This window comes from Lathamus discolor, chromosome 8, assembly GCF_037157495.1.
Source record: "Lathamus discolor isolate bLatDis1 chromosome 8, bLatDis1.hap1, whole genome shotgun sequence".
In the NCBI taxonomy this organism is placed as follows: Eukaryota; Metazoa; Chordata; class Aves; order Psittaciformes; family Psittacidae; genus Lathamus; species Lathamus discolor.
In genome coordinates this window covers 11,727,394-11,751,317 of record NC_088891.1, presented here as the reverse complement: position 1 = coordinate 11,751,317, position 23,924 = coordinate 11,727,394, and the positions used below count along the sequence as shown (strand labels likewise).

Here is a 23,924-nt window from a genome sequence, read left to right as displayed (position 1 = left end):
CCTACTGCTCTAGTGAGTGGAAAGCCCTGAGGTCAATGGGAATTATGGTAGTGTGAGAACTACAGGATCAAGTTGTATCCAATTATTATGAATTCACATGATGTTTATTTTAATAGTCCTGATCAAAAAGAATTCACTCAGCGTTCATTACAAAGTCAAGTGTTTTCCTGTAAAATTCCACTGTAACTGATCAAAACCAAGCTCAACATAAGTTGAAATTTAGTGCTAAAGGGTGCCTGATCCACACACCCAAGAATTACTTAAGTGTACCCAGCATCTACTTTAATAATAGTGTACTTACGCTGTCCACAGTGTGTTCCTGTATATCCCTTCTGACAGAGGCAATGGTCGTCACTGCAGCTCCCTCCATTCATGCACCGGATGTTACAGTGTTGTACTGGAAAGAAAAAAGATTCTCCTCAGTTAAATCAAACCAGTCAGAAACATTTAACTACCTGTTAAGAGATTTTTTATTTTTTAGGAATTGATTTCTATGAACTAGAAACCAGTATTAGAAACCAAGGATGCGTATTTTAGATCAGATACTTAAAGTGGTAATCAGAAAACAATATTTATTTACAGTTTATAAGGAATATAGGACAGGAAAATAGGTGCAAGAATTTGATACCACCGTTATTCACTGAAGTCAATGTCATTTCATATGAGCATAAATCCACAGAATTTGTCTCCTAGTTTGCTGTGCTGAGAAAAGCCCATCAGTAAAAGAACTAAACTTCTGGTAGTTACAACTAAGAAGAAAGGGAGTCTTATCATCTGGGCAACGGAGGATGGAAATATTAAAGGGAAGCACATAAGGAAACTCCTGAAGACAGCCTGATTCTACAGACGCATGCAATACCAGATCTGTCCAGGCAGGACTTTTCTTGCACCCCATTTCCAGATAAACCTGCTGCCAGCTGCTGTGTTTGGGGCTGTGGAGTTCACAGACAGCATTTCCCCAGAGCCAACACCTTCCCTTGCAAGCAGAAGAAACAAGAGAGCAAGCAGCAGCTTGCTCTCCTCAGCCGCAGCCCTACCATTTATACTGACTAACATGCACCTGAAGTCCCATGCCAGTAAAGCATAAAAGTCTAAAAAATAAGAAATAAAAAGTCTAATAAAATAAGGACAAATACATTTTTTAACTAGACTCTTCATCAGGCATAGAGAAGCAGGCAGACCTCCCAAACAAGTGAAATCCTCCTTACAGGTCCTGCTGTCTCATACAGCTGTGAATCAGGGCACTCCAGTAAGCAGCCAGGAAATGGTTTCCCTCTTAACGGGAACCACATGAAAGGCTTCTCCCCAGATAGGATTATGGTCAGATCAGCATTTCAGTAGGTTGTGATGGAGCACTGGATACCTACACCACGCTGTCTGAAATGCTCAGGACTGAAAATCAGAAATTGTATGTCCCACCAGAGCCTGTTGCTAGCAAGTGTTATGCCAACCACTGAATTCTTCCCATTGCACGAAGCCCTTAAACATCATTTGGCTTTTTACAGCCCAGAAGTATGTGAATGGAATTTTATTTTTATTTTCAGGTAAAAATAATGATTTTAACTGTATTGCCTTCTATAGCAATCCACAAAACAGAAGTTAAACATGCAATGGCAGAAGGGATTTAAAAACAATCTAACATTTAAAACACTCATAACTCTTAATTCTTTGATTATAAAAGTTAAAACTGTATCTTGTATTTCTTGTGTGTCTAATAGTTAAGATACATCTTTGTTCTACTTTGGATGTGCTTCAGTACTTCGGGCAACAAAAATGTACTAACATTCCTCAACAAAAAGTAAAATTGTCTGCAAATACAGAGTGAATATTTGGTGAAAATTTTTGGACAATGTCCTAAGTAGGTCAGAAAAAGGTGTATAGTTACTTTAAAATGTGTACTTCAACTTAGCTTTATACAATCTTAGAAAAACAGAGGGGATTACAAGAAGCATAGGAAATGATATCATCTGTCAAGCAGGGAAGGAACTTAAAAACCACAAAATTGATTTCAATTAGAGCACACTATGCCAAGAGCTAATTTCCATTCCCACATGAAGACCAAAGCCATTTAAATAGTTTGAACTACATTTGAGATAAAAAGGTTAACAGTAGCTTGTATGATGATTTTCATATTATTTGTTCAAGTAAAAGTAAAGTCTATTTCCCCACTTTGGGATAAGGAGTGGTTTTACACATAACACACACACACAAAGTTTCCATAATTTGTCTTGCTGCTTCCTAACGGAACTTTTCCAAGGTAAAATATTTCTTCCTCCTTCTTAAATTAAATCATTACAGGAGACTGCTGGGACACCCAGTCATCTTTGTTAAAAAGAGCCATTCAAATCAGTAAACTTTCTCCCAGGCAAGAAAATCAGTAACATACGGTCAGTAAACTGCTAATTTTCTGCCTTCTTTTGAGGGAATGTTCAAAATTGTATTTCCAAAATCATACAGACTATTCTGAAATATTATCCTTCCAAAAGTTTATAGAAACCCATGCAAAGGCTGTCTAGAGCTCAGATTATGATTTTAAGACTGCATTTTTGAAAAGTAGCACATTAATGCAAGTCCAGAGTCTCTTTTCTCAGCTAAATCAACAATTCCATTAATGTCAGTGGAGATATTCCAGTAAGTGAAATAACCTGTTCCAAGGTATCACACTGACAGACACTCAGGGAAAAAAGCACAGGGATTGCCATAAGGCTGGTCAATCAATGCATGTAGCTTTGCCTTAACTCAGCATGCTCAGGAAACGTTAACAATATTAATAAATTCTTGTTTTTAATCAACTGGTTTTCTCTTTCACATTCAATTTGTAAACAGTCTGCACTGGAAACTTCTGAAGTCAAAACAGGAATGACTGCAGGAACACAGCTTTATAAACCCCACAAAAGAGCCAGTGAGACCAAACACATCCACACATGCTCCGTGTGTGGGCAATGTTTGCATTGTTTAGCAAAGCGAAACAACAAGCTCCACGCTTGAGCGTAACAGTTCCTGACTTTTGGAATAAATTCTCAGCAAAGCCGAGTAAAGCCTGCTTCACACCAAGAGCGCTGGGACACCACAACCGCTCCCGAAACATGCTCACCAAGCAGATGAAGGGTAACACACACGCTGTCTATTCTGTGATTCCAACCTAGAAATCGTGAGGTGTGAGGGTCTGCGATCCTCTGGAGGGACAACCAAGCCAAGGCCGCCCTGCAGGTACCGTGAGGAAAGGCTGCCTCTCTCCTCTCTGCGCCACGCCTGAGGAAACGCTCCCAACCCCAGCCGTGCATGACGCAGGGCTTTGCCTGCCAGGAGCTGTAAACAAGGAATGACGGTCTCATCCCATCCCAGATGCTCAGCAAGCTTCCTCTTTGAGTGACTGAGTCAGGAGAGAGATGGCAACTAGCGCCAGGATGGGAGGCGGGCTGCAGCCGCGCGTGGGGTGCAGAGAAAAGCCACAGCAGCCTTGAAATCTCTGGGAACATTTAAAATTCAAGACCTATTACCACCTCTGACAGCAGCAGACTGTAAAGGAAGGGGCTGAGCCCCAGGTTCTACCGCCATTGAAGGGTCACCACACCACCCTGAGGAGTGGGCTCCCAGGCCATGAAGGCCCTGGCCTCCCCCATGCACCAACACGGTCTGTGAGGAAAACCTTGGTCCTCGGGCAGTGCCTCTGAAGCTGCTGTAGCTGGGGACTACAGCAAGCCCCATTTTGTACTCAGGAGCTGTCACCAACCTGCCAGGGGTGCAGACACTTGTCCCCACCAGACACCAGCCCCAGCACCCTCCACAGCTCTCTAGAGAGCCTCTGCCATGGCTCCCTTCCTTCAGAGATGGCCCCATCAGCAAACACCTTCCAATTTAGACCAGCTCAAGCCAGTGTGACTAAAGCAGGTTGGAAGCAAAAGCAGTGGCTTGGCCCATAGCAGCGTCAGCTGAGGGTGCCTGATGTTGAAAGAGACACACTCCTCCTCATTCTCATACCCTCTTTCCCAGCAGCAACATGGCAGGGTTGCAGGGTGTGTATGCGGCACAAACAGGGGCACAATTGCAGCACGAACAGACATCACCAAAGCAGCCATGGCCTGGGTGGTTTGAGAGGCAGCAGCGGAGCAGCTGCCACAGAGCCAGCACAGCACAGGGTGTAAGACATCTCCTCACACATGCACCTGCGAGGCCAGAGCCAGCCACACATCAGGGCCAGCGGGGGGGGTGCCTCCACACATGGCAACCTTATCTCCAAGCCTACCATAAGCATACCCAAAAATTCACTAATTACACAGAAATAACCACTAGTCAGCCAGCAAGTTCACTCATGTCAGAAAAATCCCTGCTGAGAAAACCACCGGTTGATCTTTCCAACCACGAATCAGATTCCCAAAGCTGACTCGTAACCAGAAAAGTCACAACACTGACCTGCATAAGAAAAGAACTTGAAGGCTTTGTTACGCTTTCCAGTCTGAATTAATTGATCCTGACAGACAACTGGTCTATAAGAGCCACCATGCATTTGGTTTGTCTATGGTTGTACGTACTATAAAACCTGTGCCCATTACCAATTCCTTAAGTACTAAAAAGGCACATAGCTTAAAATATCTGAAAGACAACTCAGACACATACCTCATCTATCAGAAGTCATGCATTTAAACCTGTGAAATCATGGCATTGTCACTCATTTTTAATTTCCATTCTGAATGTGACGAACGTATCATTCACTTTTGATTATTTTCTATTTTAGTAAGAGTTTTCTCATTTTTAAAAACATATCATTAAAGTAAGCATGAATGCATTCCGACAAAACATTAGCTGCTATCAATGGGGAGTTGATAGTAACCCTTTGATGTCAATCAGTACTTTTAATTAATGTTTATGTTTACTTTGTTTCCTAATAGCAGATCTAAGTCATTGTGGTCTCCTGTGTAAATACATATTCATGGATTTTGTCTACAGTGCCAAGAGATCAAATTACTTACAGCAAGTGCATGCTCCATAAGTCCTAATGAGGTTCTGGGTCATAAACATTTATACAAAAGTGCACGGAAGCGGTGAAGTCTCTCTACAATAACTCAAGACACTTTCGCTTTTAGATTTGGTTTGTTTTAATACCTAAAGGTGTTGCAACCACACACACAATGCATCCTAAATTACTGCACTGATGAAACTCCATAGAAACTATTTTTTTAAGCCAACTCCTATGTCCAACTGTAAAGTGTTAATATTTATATCTTATACAGAAAAGCAACATTTAAAAGTGAGCAAACCTATGTAGCAATGTAAGGACAATAATGTCAGCATTGATTAAGTTTAGGATTAGTAGAATATTGTTGGAACTAGATGATCTTAAGGTCCTTTCCAACCCTAACTATTCTATGATTCTATGATTTATATCTAGGAGAAGTAATTGTCAACAGCCAATATTGCTATGTCATACAGGCTTTAGAAGCTGCTTGACTAAAAGCCATAGTAAAGTCCTGCACCCATTTACCTGTACAACTTTGATGAAGGCTAAAACTATGGAGATCAATGGTAGAATATTCCAGAAAAGAGCCATGAGAAGAACTGTAACTTTACTCACATTCTGTTTTTAAGTCTTGACTCATAAAATACTTCAGTGTGGCCTAGGACGAAAATGAGGTAATACTAAGGCCCACACATTCCTTTTACAAAGGTGCCAAAACTTGTAACAGATGTAGGGATACATCTTTCCTCTGTACCCTGAAGGGGACTTGGGAGAAGGTCATACTTTCCTTTACTGGCTTACAGGATTAAGGCATATGCACCTGGTAAAACAGTAGCTGCAAACTGTGGCAGAAACGCTACAACGCACAGATTTGTGTGGCATTTTGCACTCTTCCTCCTTCCAGTAATCTCTGGGAGCTCCATAGCTCCATACCCTCCTCATGCTGGCCTCTCCCTAACAGACATCACAGGAGCCTGTGAAAGGGGTCGAACTACAAAGAACAATATTTACCATTTTAGTACATGCCATTCCATTACATTCCACAGTTGTTATTGTTTTCCACTGTTACTACAATGAAAAAGATGCTAAAGCCACAAGCTGAAGTGGCTGGTCATGTGGGAAAACTCTTATCAACTAGGAAAGCAAAAAAAAAATAGCAAGGTAAAAAAAATACAGGGGCAAAGCAGACCACACACTGAGTCTGAATAGATACTCAGAATTAAAAGAATGACCATATTGCGTAATATTACAGACCTCAGCTGAGTGCATTCCCCACTGCGTTCAGTTAACGTGTTGTTCAGATAGTCATGGGCATCTGTGGGAAGAGTTTCCCCAAAATTCTTCCCAGAAACTTCACATTTTATACAAAAATCTGAATCATCTATATTCTAAGAGACAAGCATCGTACTCAAATAAGAATACACTGGACTTTACAGCTGGCATCTCTGCCACGAACTGAGATACAACCCCAAGCAACATCCTACTTTATATTAGATACTTGACCCATGATTAGTCATTGAGCTATCTGGTTCATTGAATTAATTTAATTTTACTTATTTTTTACTGGATTGGTGGAACCTTCCTTGAAAATCTAAAATCCAAACATTTCTAGGAAAAGTCATCTGTCTGAAAAGTTTCATTTCCAAAGCATCTTTTCTTTTCTGATGAAAAGCTGTTCCACTTTAAAAACGTGACCAGTTCTGTACGTCTAAGCAACTACAGAAGTATCATTTGAATAGGATCAGTCAGTAGATTCCGAAGATATGTATTGAGCCTGGCATGGAAATGCTATAATACTTGTAGGCCCATATATACATAATACGGCATCATGTCTACCTTAGTAACCCCCAAAATGGGAGTAGAATTATAAAATCGGTCAAATTCAGCCAACTGTCAACAGTCCCCTCTCTATATCTTTAAAACTTTTGTGCTGCATATGTGAGCATGCCAGCACTGAACAGAGATAAGGCATTTTCCAGAAAGCAAGGAAGACTGGAATTAGTGCTACAAATTGGCAAATAAATATAGCTTTCAATAAAACTAATTCAGTTTTTGATGTGGCAAAAAATAGCATCCCCAATAGTTAAGTCTCTGAGTCATTCTTCAGTTTCATCACAGGAGGCTACACTTTCCTTCCTGTGGTAAAAGTATGTCTGGTGACTCAGAGGTTATTTATCTTAAACACTGACCACTGACCTTACATACCTTATTAGCTTCACAAACTCAGAAGAACAATATAAAAGACACAGAAGAAATACTTACTTGATTTTGAACCACAGGAGGGGGCTATCTGACCATTTGGGCATGTGCACATGTTTGGTCTAGAGCAAAATCCATCCCCACAGGAATGTCTGCAGATTGCTATAAAGAAAACATAAATGCCTTTAAAATATGTTTCCCAAACCCCAAACACATAAAAAACTCAGAAAACTCAGTACCATAAATACCTACAAACTCTTCAAATTGCATACAACAGATTCCAAAACATCTCCGTCTCTTCCATCCTCATCTCTGCAGAGGACAGATAAAACCTAGATCTTCACCATCTGTTATGAAGAGGTCTGGGAATGTGCCATAGGCCACTCCAGACACAGGGAAATTTCCTTGGAGAAGTGAAGCTGGTCCATTTTACCAGCCTGCTCTCGGGGGAAGGATGGCACTGAGGCAGCAGGACAATGTCCCCTTTATTTCTGCACCAGACACACACATAAGCATAATAACTCCCATGTGACAGTATGCTGCCTCAGTACTTCTGGAGAGGGTCTTATCGGCCTTAGGCAAAGTGCCTTTAACAATTATTTCTGGTCCACTGTACCATTACATGTGAATATGCATACAGCACTATGATTGATATACGTATATATTTATATCCCTACATATGTATTTCAAGGATATGGTCCAAACAAGCACAGAAAATGTACTTGCTGGCCTGATGCTGTTGCCTCCTTCTATTTTACTTAAATAGATTAACATATTCCACAGCTACTCGCTCCCGAGAGTTCACACACCCCTTGGATCCCTTTACCACAGACTTAAACAGAACATGTGGATGAGATTAATCCTTTGTTAAATATTGGTATCACATCACTGTATTATAGCCCACAAAATTTTGTACATTAGCTTAATATATTTTAAATGGTAAACAAATGATGTGCAGCTGCTATTGAAACCATACAGAAACACATTTCAGTTTTGGTATACAATTAAAAATACCCTGACATAGACGGAGAGAGATAAACCTCAGTCATAACACACAAGTAGATTAACTTACGGACTATGCATTGGTTTCCACCAGGTAAAGTTTTCCATCCAGGGCAACAGTAAGCATTGTAACGTGATCCACACACATTTGGTCTGGAAAAAAAAAAAAACAAGGACGAATTCTTATTTTTACTCAGCAATATGTGTAAAAAGTAGAGGCATAAAAACGGAAAAAGTAAATCACTGCAATATACATTTCAATAATTATATCTAGAAGTGTTCTATGTTTTTAGCAGAACTGTATGCCTTTGGTTGTTGGGGTTTTTTAGGTAACATACACTTTCACAAATTTGAGATTACATTATACACATGAAATCAAATCAGTAACATCTGAACAACAGGAACAACAGCATGGGCAAACCTCTTCCAGATATGGAGTGATATGAGACAAGTAGCATACAGGGGGGTTGAGCAAAACTCCCATTTCAGTACAAAATGAGGGATCATACCCATCATCATTGGTGAACACAGAGGAAATCTATTGCTCTCTGAATGATAACTTTCAGGCTTAATGTTGCTTTCTCTTCTTTACTCTAAAGTACTACTACTGTTCCCCGTTTTGCCCATGAGCAAAACTATGTTCATATAACAAAAGAAACACGCCAACCACGACATTAGCCAAATAAATGAATTAGCCAAAATATGTAAATGCTTCATTAGCAAAAATTACTTACTATAAAAAAAAAAAAAAAAGGATGTTGGTGCACAGAGAGATAGGGCCCTGTGAAATGAATGAGGGGCCTACTGCCCTTCTTAAATGATGGATCCATAGGGATTTTTCTTTCCAACCCATTCCCCTCATCTAAATATACCCTTTCAAACAACTCTGTCACTAGAGTTTACAATGCAAGCCGACAGGATGTGACACTATTCCTATCATGGTTTTATCTGTAAAAATAGAAAAGTTGAAACCATTCTATGCCTCTCACAGATTAGAATTTTTTTTTATCATGTCCTATTTATTTAATGCATCTATCCGTGCAAGTAAAGCTAGTAAGAGTAGCACAAAAAATGGGAAAATGTGCCTCCTTTTGTTGTATGTTTAATGCTAGAGGAAAATTTTACAACCTTTATTAATATTGTGAGCAATTACTCAATAGATTAATGCATCTAAAGCTAACTATAAACTTCCTAGAAACTGCTTTATTAAAATACCATAGGCAGATTTGAGACAGATTTACAGTGTTTATTGTTTTAGGAAGGGGGTTCTATTACTGTTGTCCTTGGTCTTTCAGAAAGTTCTTCATCCCTAGTATTGCAATGTCTAAGTAAACAATAGTTACCTCATATGGTGAGGCAACTTAGGACAAACAATCTTGATATATACAAACATTTATTCATGCACATTTTCTAACTATCAGACTTTTACACTCTTGTATTTATTCAGGGATCTGCATTATGAATGCAATTTCAAGTACTCTGATTATACCTTTGATGACACTTTGTCTTTTCATTAACTGGCCAGAAACTACTTAAGTCAAAGCAAACACTATCGTTATCTTCCACTGGTTCTGGGTAATTACAAAGTGGTAACTGAAGTGAATGAGAGCAACGCAACTGGACTTGTTGCAGGGCGCTTTTCTGTTACAGACTCAGTCTTATTCATATAATTCCAATGTATTCAGTTTTAGTAATGTCAGCTACTTCCCTGCAGGGTTATAACCATGTAACTTTCCTAGAGTTCCCTGTTCATCAATGCCAAATGTTGCTCCACGATCATCTGCCAAGTAAGACTGGCAAGCAGACAAGTGAGATTGCTTTTCACCTTCTCCAGGCAGAAGAAATAATGGAATAGAAATAATGGAACTTATTAAGACAGACAGAATGGGTTTGTTGCTACCTGTTACAAGCTACAGACATAAACCACCCATTTCCAGTCTGGGTTGGTAAGAATCTATAAATGGCTAACCATAAAGTGATGTTTAGGTACTCTGTCAATTTTCAGTCTCGGCAAGTACATGGCTTTGGGGACCATCTGGTCCAAGTTAGGAGTCAGGAGCAGATTTCTGTGCCATGGAGAAACCCAAATTTTACAATCTGTTTCCAAAACGGGGCTCTGGAAAATGCAAATGTGCCAGTAATCATGAAGTCAGAGACCCTAAAAACCTTGAAGCCGTCCACAGGGTAGGCTAAGCTGTATACCCAAGAAGCTCCAACTCGGATGGAGCATGCTCAGCTTTAACATAGAAAAAAAAGTCATCAAACTGTACTTCCATGGAACAGTTTGCGCCTGACAAGCGCATTTTCCAGTGGAACACTTTTTCGGCAGAAAGCTGCTGTCTAAAAGAAACCTATATTGAAGTCTGAACACTACTTCTTTGAGAGGGAGTGAGTGTTCGTTACTTGTGCCTATTTGTAAAATGTCTTTAAAAAGAATTAATTTTGAAGGTGAAATTCATTGATATTTATGAGATAATCGGACACTATGGCAATAAATCCCCACAAATAAATAAATTACAGGGAATAACAATTTACCTCATGTAAAGTCATGGAAAGCATCAATTAAATTGTAAAGGCTCTATCAAGGTACTTACTTTAAACAGTTAGCCACCGTTGTGTTTAACAGAGCATATTTTCCTGCTGATATTATAGGCTATGAACACTAAAGAAGCATTTTATATTCTTGTAAAACTGTTTTCCTGAACAGCACTACAAACAGAGTTCAGTTATAAAACCCGATTTGTAATGGTAAAATAAGCAAAAACGCATCTATGCAGCCCAAGCCATCTGTGGCGACCACAGAACCCAACTTTCACCCCACAGGAGGGAGAGAGTATCTCAGGAACAAAGCTACTCCCACTGCAATTTCAAATAGACAGGTGTCTCACTTTAGAGTCACTTACAAACTTGTACAGTATGAAAGGATTTCAGTAAGGGTATAGCACTGAGAGACAGTATGACTGATGCCCACAGTTTCATCAAGGATGTCCAAAATAAACAAGAAAGTATGTCTTTGATTAATTATATGCCAGTACAAATGCAGTAGCAAAATTAGTTGAATAATTATCAAAAGCCATTGGTCATCGACCAGAAAAGTCTTAGAATGGCAGAGAGATAAACTTTCATCTGGAAATTCTGACAACTAATGCTTGAGAGTGACAGGTCTTGCTGACAGCATCTGCATGCACCAAACCAGAAGATATTCTTCTTCAGGAACTATAGCAGGGAATCCCCCAGCCCCATTACAAAGTAAAGCTTTGCCTGTTCTTTCCACCTGCATGGGGATGGAGCCCATCAGTATCAGTCCCTTCAGGTGGACACCATGACCTTGCTCCAGGGCAGCGCTGTGCTACAGCCTCTGCCTGTCACATGTTCTCAGCTAAATGGTCTCGGTTCTCCACAGCAACACTGACATTACTTCATGGGAAGGACCAACTGAGTCCATCCCTCCTTTGCTATGCCTGCTCCCGATGCCCCATCTCAGCAGGGATAAATGGCTGCCTGGCTCTCCCAAATTGCATGCAATTACCCAGTGAGACTGGGGACTAATTTGTGGAGCAGGCACACATATGTAAATGGATGGGAAGCAAATCATGATAAACTTGGCAGTGCCTTCTTATCAGATGTAACACACAGCAAGGGTACATGACCACCAGACAAGCAAGGGAGGTGCTCAAAAGCCCCATGTGAAGTTCACAGGGGAACACTGCCCAGCCCAGGAGGCACCAGGCACAGCCTTGTGGCTGTCTCCCCAGGGCCCTGGCAGAGACACAGCCTGCCCCGGGGTGTACTAATTCTGCACATCCCCGCTCTACCCCGCCTGTGACCCCTCGAGGAAATTACAGCCCTCTCCCAAAGAAAGCATTGCCCATCTGCAACCTCCCATGGGAGGAAGTTTCTGGCACTGCTGTGAGCAAGGCTTCAGGCAGAAAATCTGTCAGCAGCACTGCCATGCACTGGCCAACACTGGCGTAACCCAGGCTGAATCAAACACAAAGCATGGGTCTCAAATAAATTAGACACCAGACACAGTGGGCAGAAAGCAGCTGAGAGTAGGAGAGACAGCTGATCACCAGTTACAGCTGAGCTGAGATGTGAGGAAGGGTTTCTAACCACTCAACTCACTTTTCCTCTCTTTCGAAGAACACAGACTCTTCCTTGCAAGAAAATGCTTAGTGAAGGACTTTATTAACTGTTTGACTGCAATGGATAGCATATGTTTAACGTAATAGAAGGAGCCAGTTTCCTAGCAGAAAAGACACAATTTAAAGCAATGTCATCAGGCAACAGCTATTTTTTGAGAAGACTTTGCCTATTTTTCCTCTTAAGTGGGTAACACTGGTACCTGCTAAAACTGATTATTATTTGCTGATCATTTCCACATAGAATTGGAGCGGTGCTTCCATGCCTGCACTGCGAGTTAGAAAGAATGGCGAACTGCACCTGAAATAATGGTATGCTTAAAACTGCGGTTGTCTAAGTCTGAATATAGCCAATGCACTAAGAAACAGTAGCTAAGGCTCTAGAATGTGAAGAGGAATAGCTTTTACTAGTCATTTTCCAGAGACACACAATCGCATCTACACCTTTTGCTATAAAGCAGCTCTATGTACCTTCCTAAATTCCTCAGCATCTCAGAGTAAATGCTGAAAGCACAGAGTGGCCCGGATCTGCTGACTCCTCTGGCACTTTACTGAGCTTTCCCACTGAATTAAGAATTTCCATCCTTAAAGATACTCCAAACCTTAGCGGACACCACCATTAGCAGCCTGATTTACATTCAACTCTGCTCAGAGCAAGGGTTGGACCACATGGCTTTCCAAGGACCATCCCCACCTAAATGACAGAAGCCAGGTACGTGGTGCACAAATTAGAAGTCAATACCAAAAGCACCTCCTTTTGCTAACACTGTGCCTACCCACTCCTCCAGGGAGAAGCAAGCAAAGCAGAACTGGGAAGGTCTGGTTCCCCATGGGATGCAGCAGCTAACAGCTACGGCACGTGATAGGCAGCCTTCCCAAGCCACCTGCCACCCTGACACATACCACTCTGCATATGACCTCACAACTTCCAGTGAGAACAGCCACAAACTGAGAAACTGAACTATGTGGATGGGATAGAGCACAAAACACAAAGATCTGCATTTAATGTGCGTTTCCAGGTACCCCAAGTAATTCAAACAGGGTTTGCTTCTCTGTTGTTTAGCTAAATTTTAGAAAACAGGATGCTGTTAGTCACTGCCCTTTTTCATCATTCAGTGAAGATTTATTAAGAGGACTCTTGAAGCTATTTATTTCAATCATATAAAAAGAAAACCCAGGAAATTATTCCAGACTCTGTGAGCAAACACAAAATTTAGCTTCTATTATCCTATAAAGGATAAGCAAGCATTTTTGAGCAAAACAGGGTTTTTTATATCCAAAGGATTGCCTCTGATGTACTCATTTTTACCATGCACTAAGTGAGCCTGGATGTTTGTGCCATGCAGAGAGCCTAATATGATAACTATTTCTCACTCTGACAGTAAGGATACCGCTGTCCCAGAGTCCTGGCTCAGTTCAACTGAAAAAATAACATGCTGAGCAGCTCTACGGGTGTCTTTGGCTCTGGCCTATGTGCAAGTCAAGAGTTCAAACTGACATGCAAGTTTCCTGCAGAAACACTGAACACTTTTCTAACCCCAACTTCCATCACACTGTGACAGCTAAATACAGCAATCCAACAACAGCATTTGACATTAAGTGAATTCTTCCGCACTTGCTCTGAAAATCTGACTGTCTTTCACAGGGACAGACTCATCTAACCTGACAGCCAGGCACTGTTCTTATTCAGAGCCAGGGACAGACGAGTTTCTGCCTCATATTCCCTCTTTGTTTCACTTGAGAATGCCAGTGGGTCCAGTTCAACACCCAACCCATATGGCTGTATAAGACATGTAAAGTACATGTACACCAACACAAAAACTACTTGTTAGGCCAGACCAGCACAGCTGGTAAACAGGAGGGATCCAGCACATACTTCCTTAAAACAAACAAACAAAACTACCAAGAAAAAACAAGTAACAGAAAACCCCGAAGTACATTCAGAAGGTAAGAAATCAGTCTTTCTATCTTGGTGGCACTAAATAGCATCCCACAGGAAACAGATGTACCTGTGGGCTAGGGCAATGCTTAGCTCTCCAGAAGTCACTTCACCTGGGGAAAGAGTTTACACCTCCAGCACCACTTCCCACACTCACCATGTACCTGCTGATGGCTATTGGTTAAGGTAGACCTCTAACAGTCTCCCAGGAGAAAGCACACAGGCAAACTCAGGACCTCTGCCAGCCCATGCTGCATACCAAGCACAACAGCAGTGCAAGGACTGTATGGGGCACACTGGGCAGTCAAGCCCCAAGGCTAGCCAGCTGCTTGCCCAGGCTTTCCCAGAGGCTGCTGGGTAAACTGGTGCTACCCACTGTCCCCACCCTGGAGCAAAGGCAAGCACTTAGGGAGTCTCACAAGGCTGAATTTGTATCAATACTTGTCTGTGAATGCCCTTAGGTATTAAGCAATCCCATTAATTTGTATTTTAAACTGTTTTCCCTTAGGCTACTGGAAGATCAGTTTTTTTGTTTTGTAAGACAGAAGCATTTCTCCCCCTCCCCTCACAACACACTGCATCCTACTCTCTTCCCTTTCCTTGCTGGGACCGTGATCCTGTGTTTTCAAAAGGGCAGTTACCTGCATGTCTATCATAAGGCAACAGGAAAACCCTGCTGATACGGAGCCCACTGTTTTAGTTCACCTTATCCCTAGCAACCACTGGTAATACACTCTGTACACAGGGAAAAGAAAGAGATGAAATACCCGAGGGAAAAGCAAAGGAGAAAAGGAAGAGGGGGAAATGTTCCTGAAAGGAAAGAAATTTTAGTTTGAGACCTCAGCTGAACATCACTGTATATTCTGATGTCCTCCAGCAAAACATGAGAGGGTTTTCATCCTCTTAAAAAAGAGGATGAAAATGATTAAGGCTGTAGACAAAAGAACTGTGGCTTTCATTTGGTATTTCTGAGGCTTTAATGGTCATGAATCATTTCATAAAATGAGAAGTAGAAAACAACAGATTCTCCAGCAAGTCAACATTCAAAATATTCTTCCAGATAAAAGCTAGAACTCCATCATACTTCAGTGAAGATCTATAAGCAAAACCAGAAGGCACAGGTTTTCATTTAACAGGCTACATTTTACCTCTCAATATACCTTCCAAAGATGAGCCCAACTTCTTTAGGCTCTTTAAATGCAACAAAACCAAATTACTCTTCTCATGCCTCTACCTGCACACCAACCTTAGCATGGGCCTTAAAAAAATTAATAAATGAAACCAAAGTGGGGAAGTCAGAATGGATGAAAAAACAACGAAAGGAGACATCCACAATACAAGAGCAAAATGCTACAAATACATTTTCCAGCACAGTGTGATGGTTAATCAGAAACACTCCAGGCCACAATTGTTCCATTCTACAAAAACATTTACTGAGTCTGGGGAGTAAGACCAAAGTGACACACATGTATCTATATCCTCCTCATCTGTAGGGTTCTGCAGGGAGATGAAGAAGAGGAACAAGATGGAAGGTGATCTTATTGGAAAACAAAAAAGCTAATGATTAATTTCTTACTACTTTCATAAGTAAACTTTCCAAGATCCCTAGCTAAAGTCTAAAGTAGAGATGGCCACCTATTAGCCAATGTCTACTACACTTTTACCAAGAGTAAGTTTTCCTTCTGATCTACGTGCCTAGATAGCTTGGGTCTTGTGTTCTGTGTCATACTATTCTAGTAATCACAGGCTGCTGAGTCCATGAATGTGTTTAAAGTGACCTTTGTCAAAACTTGCATTGAAGTTCATATATAAAACATACAAGTTTGCAGGATGGAAGCTAAATGACAGTGAAATAGACTGTCCTAAGTGAGCAGCACTACTGAAAAACACACCACAGGAAACGAAAATAAGCATACAGGAAAAACAGAAGCTGCAGTTTTATTCAATAAGGATCACTGTAAATGAAGCTGACAGATGGACTGTTCCTGCCAAACCCTAACCCAGTGATGCTCCCATTGCTCCCAAATAAACTGAGAGCAGCCCTATGCTTACCTCAATTCTGTATCCTGAAGCCCAGTATAGCCCCAAAGGTTCTGGCACAGCAGTGTGAAGTTGCATACAGTGTAGCAGCTTATGCAGTTAAGGTGGCAAACATAACCCAGATCAGACTGAATCTGGTGAACAACTTTTGGAACCACCACTGAACAAAATGTATCCTGTGATAAGGGAGAAGTCTACTTTTATAAACCTTAAGTGGGCTCTTGATAGAGGAAAGTGCAGGTGTGGTTAGTATCCCAGGCACATGCTGGAGGCTTCTTCTGCCTCCTCCAAACAATTCTATCTGGAAACCTGCACTGCAACCTGCAAATTACTGTACCCTGCTACAACTAGACACACTCTGCAGGTGCTGTTCTTCCCCCTAACCCTTTATGCCTCCAGTTTCTGAAGACCATCCCTCCCTTAATAAAAGTTCAACTGAACACCAACAAACTGGCATCAGAAAGTTGAAGTCTCCTGAAAGACAACACAAAAGATTAGACAATTCCATCAGAAATCCACAGAAGAAAATGATCACGCAAGGAAACAAAGCTCAATCCATGACATCTCTTATTTTCTGAATAAGAGCTGCAGCATAAATCTGTTCCTAACCCGCCAAGCAATTAAGTCATAGCCACAGTCAGCCTTACACAGGACCCCTCCGGGTGGATGTGGCAAACCCAATGTGAAATCCTCCATACACTCGGTACACTAAGTACAAACCCTCAGAGGACAGCTGTGACCCATCCTGCAGCATCTGGGTCAGCGTATCAGGCCAGCCTGAAATAGCCAAGAGCTATGCAGACCAAAATAAATAAATAAAGTAATAAATAGAAGAGGAGAGGAAAGGAAAAGAACTACATCCAATCCCACCATCCTGATCTTCAACATGGCACCTAGGCAAAACGGAGTCTGGTGGTAGGAAACCTGCTTCATCCAGAGTCTCCCAAGCCAATTTTACAGTACCTCAAGAATGCTGCTACACTGTTTATTGTGGCCTTTTTCCTCCGTTTGTTCTATTTTTGACTTACTATCATCAAATGGGGAAAAAAAAGTATTTCTCTAATACATTTTAGGGGAGGCAGTGGTCTGATTCAAATTCCAAACAACAGACATGTGGCACTTCTAAACCATTTGTGTTCAACTACAGTATAATACGAGAAAAGATCACAGAGAGAAGACTGGCTAAACAGTTTGTAACAGAGTCACATGTGCCTAAAACACTCACCAGCGAAAGAGAGATTACAGCAATACCCACCAAAAGTTTTAACCATAGGATAATTTCCCACTGGCATACCCAAAATTAATTGAGTTCTAATTCTGCACTACAAACTACATAGCCCCAGAAGCCTATCCGTATAAATTATAAACCAGAATTGGGATTAAAGCCATGCTTTTTAAAGAGATCCTGTCCAAATGACAGGATTTGGAAATCTAAGTGTAGAGTACAAGGACTAGGCCTGAAGATTATTTGCTTTTTACTGTTTTTCTTCGGGCTGAAGAACAACATGGAACTATAACAAGAATGCTAGCACAGGAGCTTTGCATTGCTACTGGCTCTAGATAAAGCAATCCAGGGCAGACTATTATCAGACAGCTTTTGTTAAATGCATTTAAAAAACTCCATATTGTATTTAAACAAGTATATTACAAAACATAACTAAAACCTATTGTGGTAGCCAAGAGAAGACATCTATATGATCAGAACTGAAAATAATGTGTTATTCCCTCTTTAAATATTAGCCCTTCAGCAAGTGTTAATAACAGCTATTGCCAGCCACAGAACAGATTCTGTGGTGGCTTCTTGCTGGATTCTGTCTGTTTTCCCTACTCCTAATCCATACATCTTGCTCCCCAGAGAAAGTCACACCTACATCAAATCGCATCATGCAGTCCTACTGAAAGAAACATGTACATTAGTCACAGAGCCAAGACCTATGAACTCACTTCACTCTAGAACCAGATGTCCAAGGATAATGTAATAAAAAAACAGTATCACAGCCATCAGCAAATAAATTCAGAGGCACAGAATCTTAACACTACGCATAGCTGCCAAGGACTTCAGGTTTTACATCAGGATGCACTGGCACTAAAGTTCATCCCCCACATAGACTTTACCCTGTAAGAAGCAGAGGACTGGAATGAGGTGGGCTATGCCGCCTGGAAGCCAGGTGAGTGCTCCAGCACATGAGGTATTAAGCATCTTGCTTCTATGTTTAATTAAGATTTTTATTCCCAAGTATTCAGGCTGCCTCCTGCTCAGAGAGGGACACTGACAAGGTGTGGCAACAGCAGCTGGCCAGAGGTGTGCAGGCCAAAAGCGGTAAGAAAAATGTTTGCGGTTCTTCAGTATAAACCAATATTTACTGGTACGGAAAGTCTGCTTTTCTTCAGCAGGCTCTTAGTGGTAAATATTGGTTTAAAACGAAAACCAGAAGCCTTAATTATATAGTTGAATACTGGAATTATGCTATAGATTTATAAGATTTGTTTTATTTCAGAGAGCAGTGATGCATAAAAAGGGTAAAATCCAACCAAGTTTATCCATGTAAGCATACTGGTAAACCTGTGGACTTCATTTAAGATGACCAAAAGAAACTGGTCCAAAAAAAACCCCCATGCAACCCCCTACTGAACAGCTTTACTCCAAGAGTTCTATGAATCATTTTGGAGCCAACTATTCTGTTCTGCAATATTCACTATCATTTCAACTTACTAAAAACAAAGAAATTAAATCATTCTTGCACAAATGCATTTAATTAGTCTCTTAATTAGAGTCACATCACAATGCAGCTATCTCGATGAAATTTGGGTTCTTTCAAAATTTCTGCTGACCTATTGGTTAGGCAAATAATTGCTTTCTTTGACCATCATACTGAGAAAAGACTAATAAACACAATCAACATTGCTTAAAGTATTATTAAGTACTGACTGAGCCTCATTAGAGTTTGAGGTCTTTATATAGCATCCTCAGAAAACAGGAAATCCTAATTAATTCTAAGATCTTTAAACACAATACTTCTTGTACTCAGTCAAGTACCAATCAAATCACCAGCAAATTCTTTTTTTTTTTACTTTATATTCAAATGATAGAAGCACATATAAATGGTTGACTTTGAGTACATTGTGTTTATAAGGAACTTCCCATCCATGGCCAGTTTTGTAAGGCTTATTTCTTCAGAAGTTGATGCTATACTTAGGCATTTAATGGTGTCTCAGTAAGAGCTTATTATTTTAACTTGCTGAATCACAATGGATTCCAGCAACATGAATGGAGAATCTAGTTATATTTTTAAATAATTATTGCCTTTATTCTGGTTGCTTTCTGATCACTTAGAAGCACTGGCACATAAATATACATTGCCTTAGACCAAACATTACGAGGACTTCATTGCTAATGCCTCCAGAGCTGGAGCAATTTCATCTACATGAGCAGCAAGCCTGAAAACTTATAATAAGTACATAAAAGGCATTTCCAATGATTTCTAATTATTAAACTTAAAATATACTTCTAGCTCATATGTTCAGACAGCTCACTGCACAAACAAGGAGGCAAAGGTCATAAGGACAAAAGCAAACATCTTCTGCAATCAACAGCTTGCAGTAAAAAATGTTAAGTGGGAAAAATAATGAAAAATGAAACAGATTTTGGAGTTTTTCATTTTAACATACAAGACCAGTATGCACACCAAGACTAGCCTCAGTACTTTTAAATGCTAAGAGACTTTCAACAGTCATTACATTGAAACACACATGAAGTCTAAATGTAAAGGGTTTTCTCCAAAAACATATCCCCTTGCTTCTTACAATCAGAGCAAGAGTTCATTGCAAAAAAGTCTTAGTCAACTACAACGTGAAAATAAAGTTTCCCAGCATCTGTTATGACTTGTGTTACAGCTCTCAGATTCCCAAATGTGCTTGTACTGATGAACAAGTTAAAAAAACAGTATTCTTGTGAAATCATATTTTTAGTGGTTTAGCCCTTCAATAACCATGAATTCTCCTTGTCTAATGCATATATAGTTCCTGTACATGCAAAATATGTTTTCCATCTGGCCTTCCAAAGAATTAGTTCCAATCTTGTCTATCGAAATGACAATTCTTTTTATTCATATTGTACAGTTCAGTACCACACCTAAGGAAGTGCTCACAGTTTCTAAACTGGAAATATCCAGGATTCATCACCCAACAGTGATCAAGATGACTGTGTTAATGATCTCCTCCAAACAAGTTGGGAACCCTACCCTCAGCCTCAAACGAGAGTTACAGAAAAAGGTCTTAACATGTAAGCAAACTAGTAATTTGTTTTGTCTTTACTGTATATTATTATATCCTTGTCAAGGATCTGCTTCCCAAGGGCACACTTTCAGATCTGTGATATTCAAAATCACTGACTAAGATATAAAATACTTAAAATTTATATTGCCATTATATCTAGATTAGCAGAATTCTAAGTAGATATGTAACTCATAGATAATACACAATAACAGAAATCATTGCAAAGTACATAAATATGGAAGGCTTCTGTTAAACATGAGAATCAGCTCATAAGACAAACTACTTACACTAATCCATTTTAGATTCCAAAAATAATTAACACTTGAACTATCACCTCTTCAGCAATATTACTACTGTCTAAACAGCACAGTTTTAGAGCAACAGTTGCATCCACCAAAGACACTTTATCCCCAGCTAATGTGCCTCTAACTCCCACAAAGTCCATTAAGTCAGCACACGTGTGCTAGCTGGCATACTCTGTCCCACTGGTCAGAAAATGGTGATTTTCACTTTGATATTAACTCAGAGTTCTGTAATGAGAAAGTTTATTAAAACATCGTATAAAATAAAGGCACCTTGTGAGAAATATTTTTCCTTATCATGTTCTACTGCTTGCAATTAGTCCTACAAATTTTACTGTACGTCCTCCCCACCTCCTAGTTTTTTTCACAAGAGGAATCTGCTTTGTTCAACTATTTCTCTTGTGACTAGGTATAAGGAAATGAAATACAGAGTCTGACCCTACAAAATCAGATCCTTGAAAAAAAAAAAAAAAAAAAAAAAAAAGAGTTGCATCCATTTTTTGCAACATGGTGACCTAAAAACATCAGCCTTCTCCAACCAGGCAAGCATAAGAAAAGTGCCAACATTGCAATTCTGAATATAAATAAAAAGTACTATACAAGTATGAGGAAGTTACCAAGAAACTAAAGCATATACACCAGGCCTCTAACAATAAAGTTGTAATAGCTCCTTTTTGAGGAAACCGGATAAAGAAAATAGCTTGCATCCCTTACTGGGGGATAACTACCTCCATATCATGTTTGCTGCAGTTGCCCTCTGCCTGATGAATGAAGAATCTGGCTATGGGCTGAAAAGGTGCATCGGAACACCTGAAAAAGGAAATACCTTTTTTCTGCCAACACTGCAAGCTTTTCACCTTTACAGAGAACTACATTTTCAACTGCACACACATGCAATGTCTTTCAGCCAACTTAAAAAACTGTTTTTGCATTGGAAAGGTGTTCCATTAGAACTGGGAAAAGTTTGCCTGACACAGATTTACCCTTTAAAAAAACCCACTTTACTAAGCACATACAACAATGTGTCATAATGATTTTAAACTTTTATATGTCTGTAGATAGCTCTGACACAAATAAAAAATGGCCCTTCTTCCCCTCTGCTTTCCCCAGGTCACAAGCAACACCAAACAAGCAAAGTCGTTCCGCTTGAGCACAGGAAAGATGCACATCTCAAAAAGTTTAAGGTGGTGATGGAAGAGGGCAGCTAACGGAAAGGGCATGCTGTGGTCTCCGGGCCTCATCGCTACTCTGCTTTATGCAAAGCAGAAGTACGGGACGCGGGAGGAATGCACACGCCCGCAGTGTGCCTTTAGCTACGGCCTTCCTAGAAACTAAGTTTGCAACCTCCTTGCTGCAGCGGCTTATACTCTCCAAGCATCACCCGCCAAAGGCAAAGACTACAGCCCCGCGGGATGCTGCGGGCGAAGCCAGCGACCCCAAGTCACCCTGTCCCTCGGCAGGGGTAGCCCCAATGGGAGACCGGGGAGCTCTCCCCCGCCAGTTACCACCGCACAGGGGCAGTGGACATGGACGCGCACACACACAGAGCTCTACGCGGCTCCCCGCACCGCGTACCCCGCGAGGGCCGGCCCCACACCTACCCTTTGAGCGCGTCGTGCCCGCCGCCGCCCTGCCCTCGCCTCTTGGCCCGGCTGGCCCGGCTCTCCTTGGCGCTGCTCACCCCCTCGGCGTGCCCGGCGGCGGCGGCGCCCGCCTGGGACATCCACAGCACGGCAACTCCCAGAGCGATCCCCAGCAGGCGACCCCGCCACATCGCGTCCCCCGAGTCCTCGGGCTGCGACCGGCCGCCGCCTCCTCTCCGCCGCCGAAGTCCGCCGGTCCCCGCCGCCCTGTCCCCGACCAGCCTCTCCAAGGCGAGCTGCAAGGGGATAAAAGGGAAGAAAGGGGGGGAGTCAGGGACCGAGAAAAAGCGGGCGCGCCCGCTCCGCGCCCCCCGGCGCCTGCCCCCGCGCCCCGGCGCCGTCGGCCCCCGTCCAGCCCGCGGGAGGCGGCGGCCGCGGGAGATGGCGAGGGGCTGCCCGGAGCCGCGCGGACTCTACCTTCCCTCCAACAGCATCCGCGGGGACTCCCGCTCCCGCACCCGCAGCGGGCAGCCCGCGGCAGCCGTCACCGCTCCCGGAGCCGCTCCGGAGCTGGAAGCACCTCCCGGGCATGAGCCCTCCCCGGCTCCCCGAGCCGGGCACCGCTGCGAGCCGCGGCGGCAGGAGCGCAGTGCCCGGCAGGGGCGCGCTGCGGGCACGGAGCCCCGCGCCCAGCCCGCCCGCCCCGGTGAAGCCCGCTGCGAGGGGCGCGCACCCGCTGGAGCCGCCGCCGCCGGCTGCCGTTCCCGCTGCTGTTCCAGCTGCGGCCGCTGCACCCACCGCTACTCCAGCTGCGGCTCCAGCTGCCCCCTCCCTCCCTCCCTCCCTCTCCTCCTCCTTTTTCCCCTCCTCTCTCCCCCCCTCTCTCCCCCCTCCCCTTCAAGTATCGCCCATGCAGCACTTTCTCGCGAGAAAGAGGTGAATAAAAACGTTCCCCCCACCCCCGACCCGCCGCCCCGGGGGCTCCGAGCCGTCCCCGCGCGGCAGCTGCGGCCCCGGCGAGCCCCGCTGCCGGTCACCTGTGCCCAAGCAGGGATGCGCTGCCCGAGGGGCCCGCAGGCAGCCGCGGTCCTGCCCGGGGGTGAGGGGAACGCTGCGGCCGGGCAGCGCTGCCTGCTCGGGGCGCACCGCGGGTTCCCGGCGCCCGCGGAGGCAGAAGCGGTAGCGCTGTGGAATGAGCAGCGGAGTAAGAGCGTAACACAGGACCGGCGGGGAGCTGAAGGAGGTGGACTCCTATGCCTCCGTCTAAATATATATATACACAAGCCCTAGAGGTGCAGCATTTCGCATCTAGATAACGGCTTAAATAAAAACCAGAATAGTATCTGTTTCCCTTATAAGGAGAAACGGCATCGATGTTGGCTTTACCTTAGAGGCTGCTGCAGGATGAAGAACACACTTTCTAGGAACTAGCATGGCGCAGACACCAAGGCACCGAGCTGTTACGTACATACTTCTAAATCCCTA

General features: G+C 42.5%; 1 protein-coding gene across 1 annotated transcript in view; it reads right to left on the bottom strand.

The window, feature by feature from the left end:
• Nucleotides 1–22,655, bottom strand: part of FBN1 (fibrillin 1) — a 150,624-nt gene extending 127,969 nt beyond the window's left edge. The window contains exons 1-4 of the mRNA XM_065688070.1: nt 22,458–22,655; nt 8,229–8,311; nt 7,220–7,318; nt 302–397 (exon numbers count right to left, since the gene is read on the bottom strand). Of these exons, the coding sequence (XP_065544142.1) occupies nt 302–397; nt 7,220–7,318; nt 8,229–8,311; nt 22,458–22,630 (451 nt within the window). The 5' untranslated portion in view covers nt 22,631–22,655. The remainder of the gene's footprint in view (nt 1–301; nt 398–7,219; nt 7,319–8,228; nt 8,312–22,457) is intronic.
• Nucleotides 22,656–23,924: the final 1,269 nt, after the last annotated feature.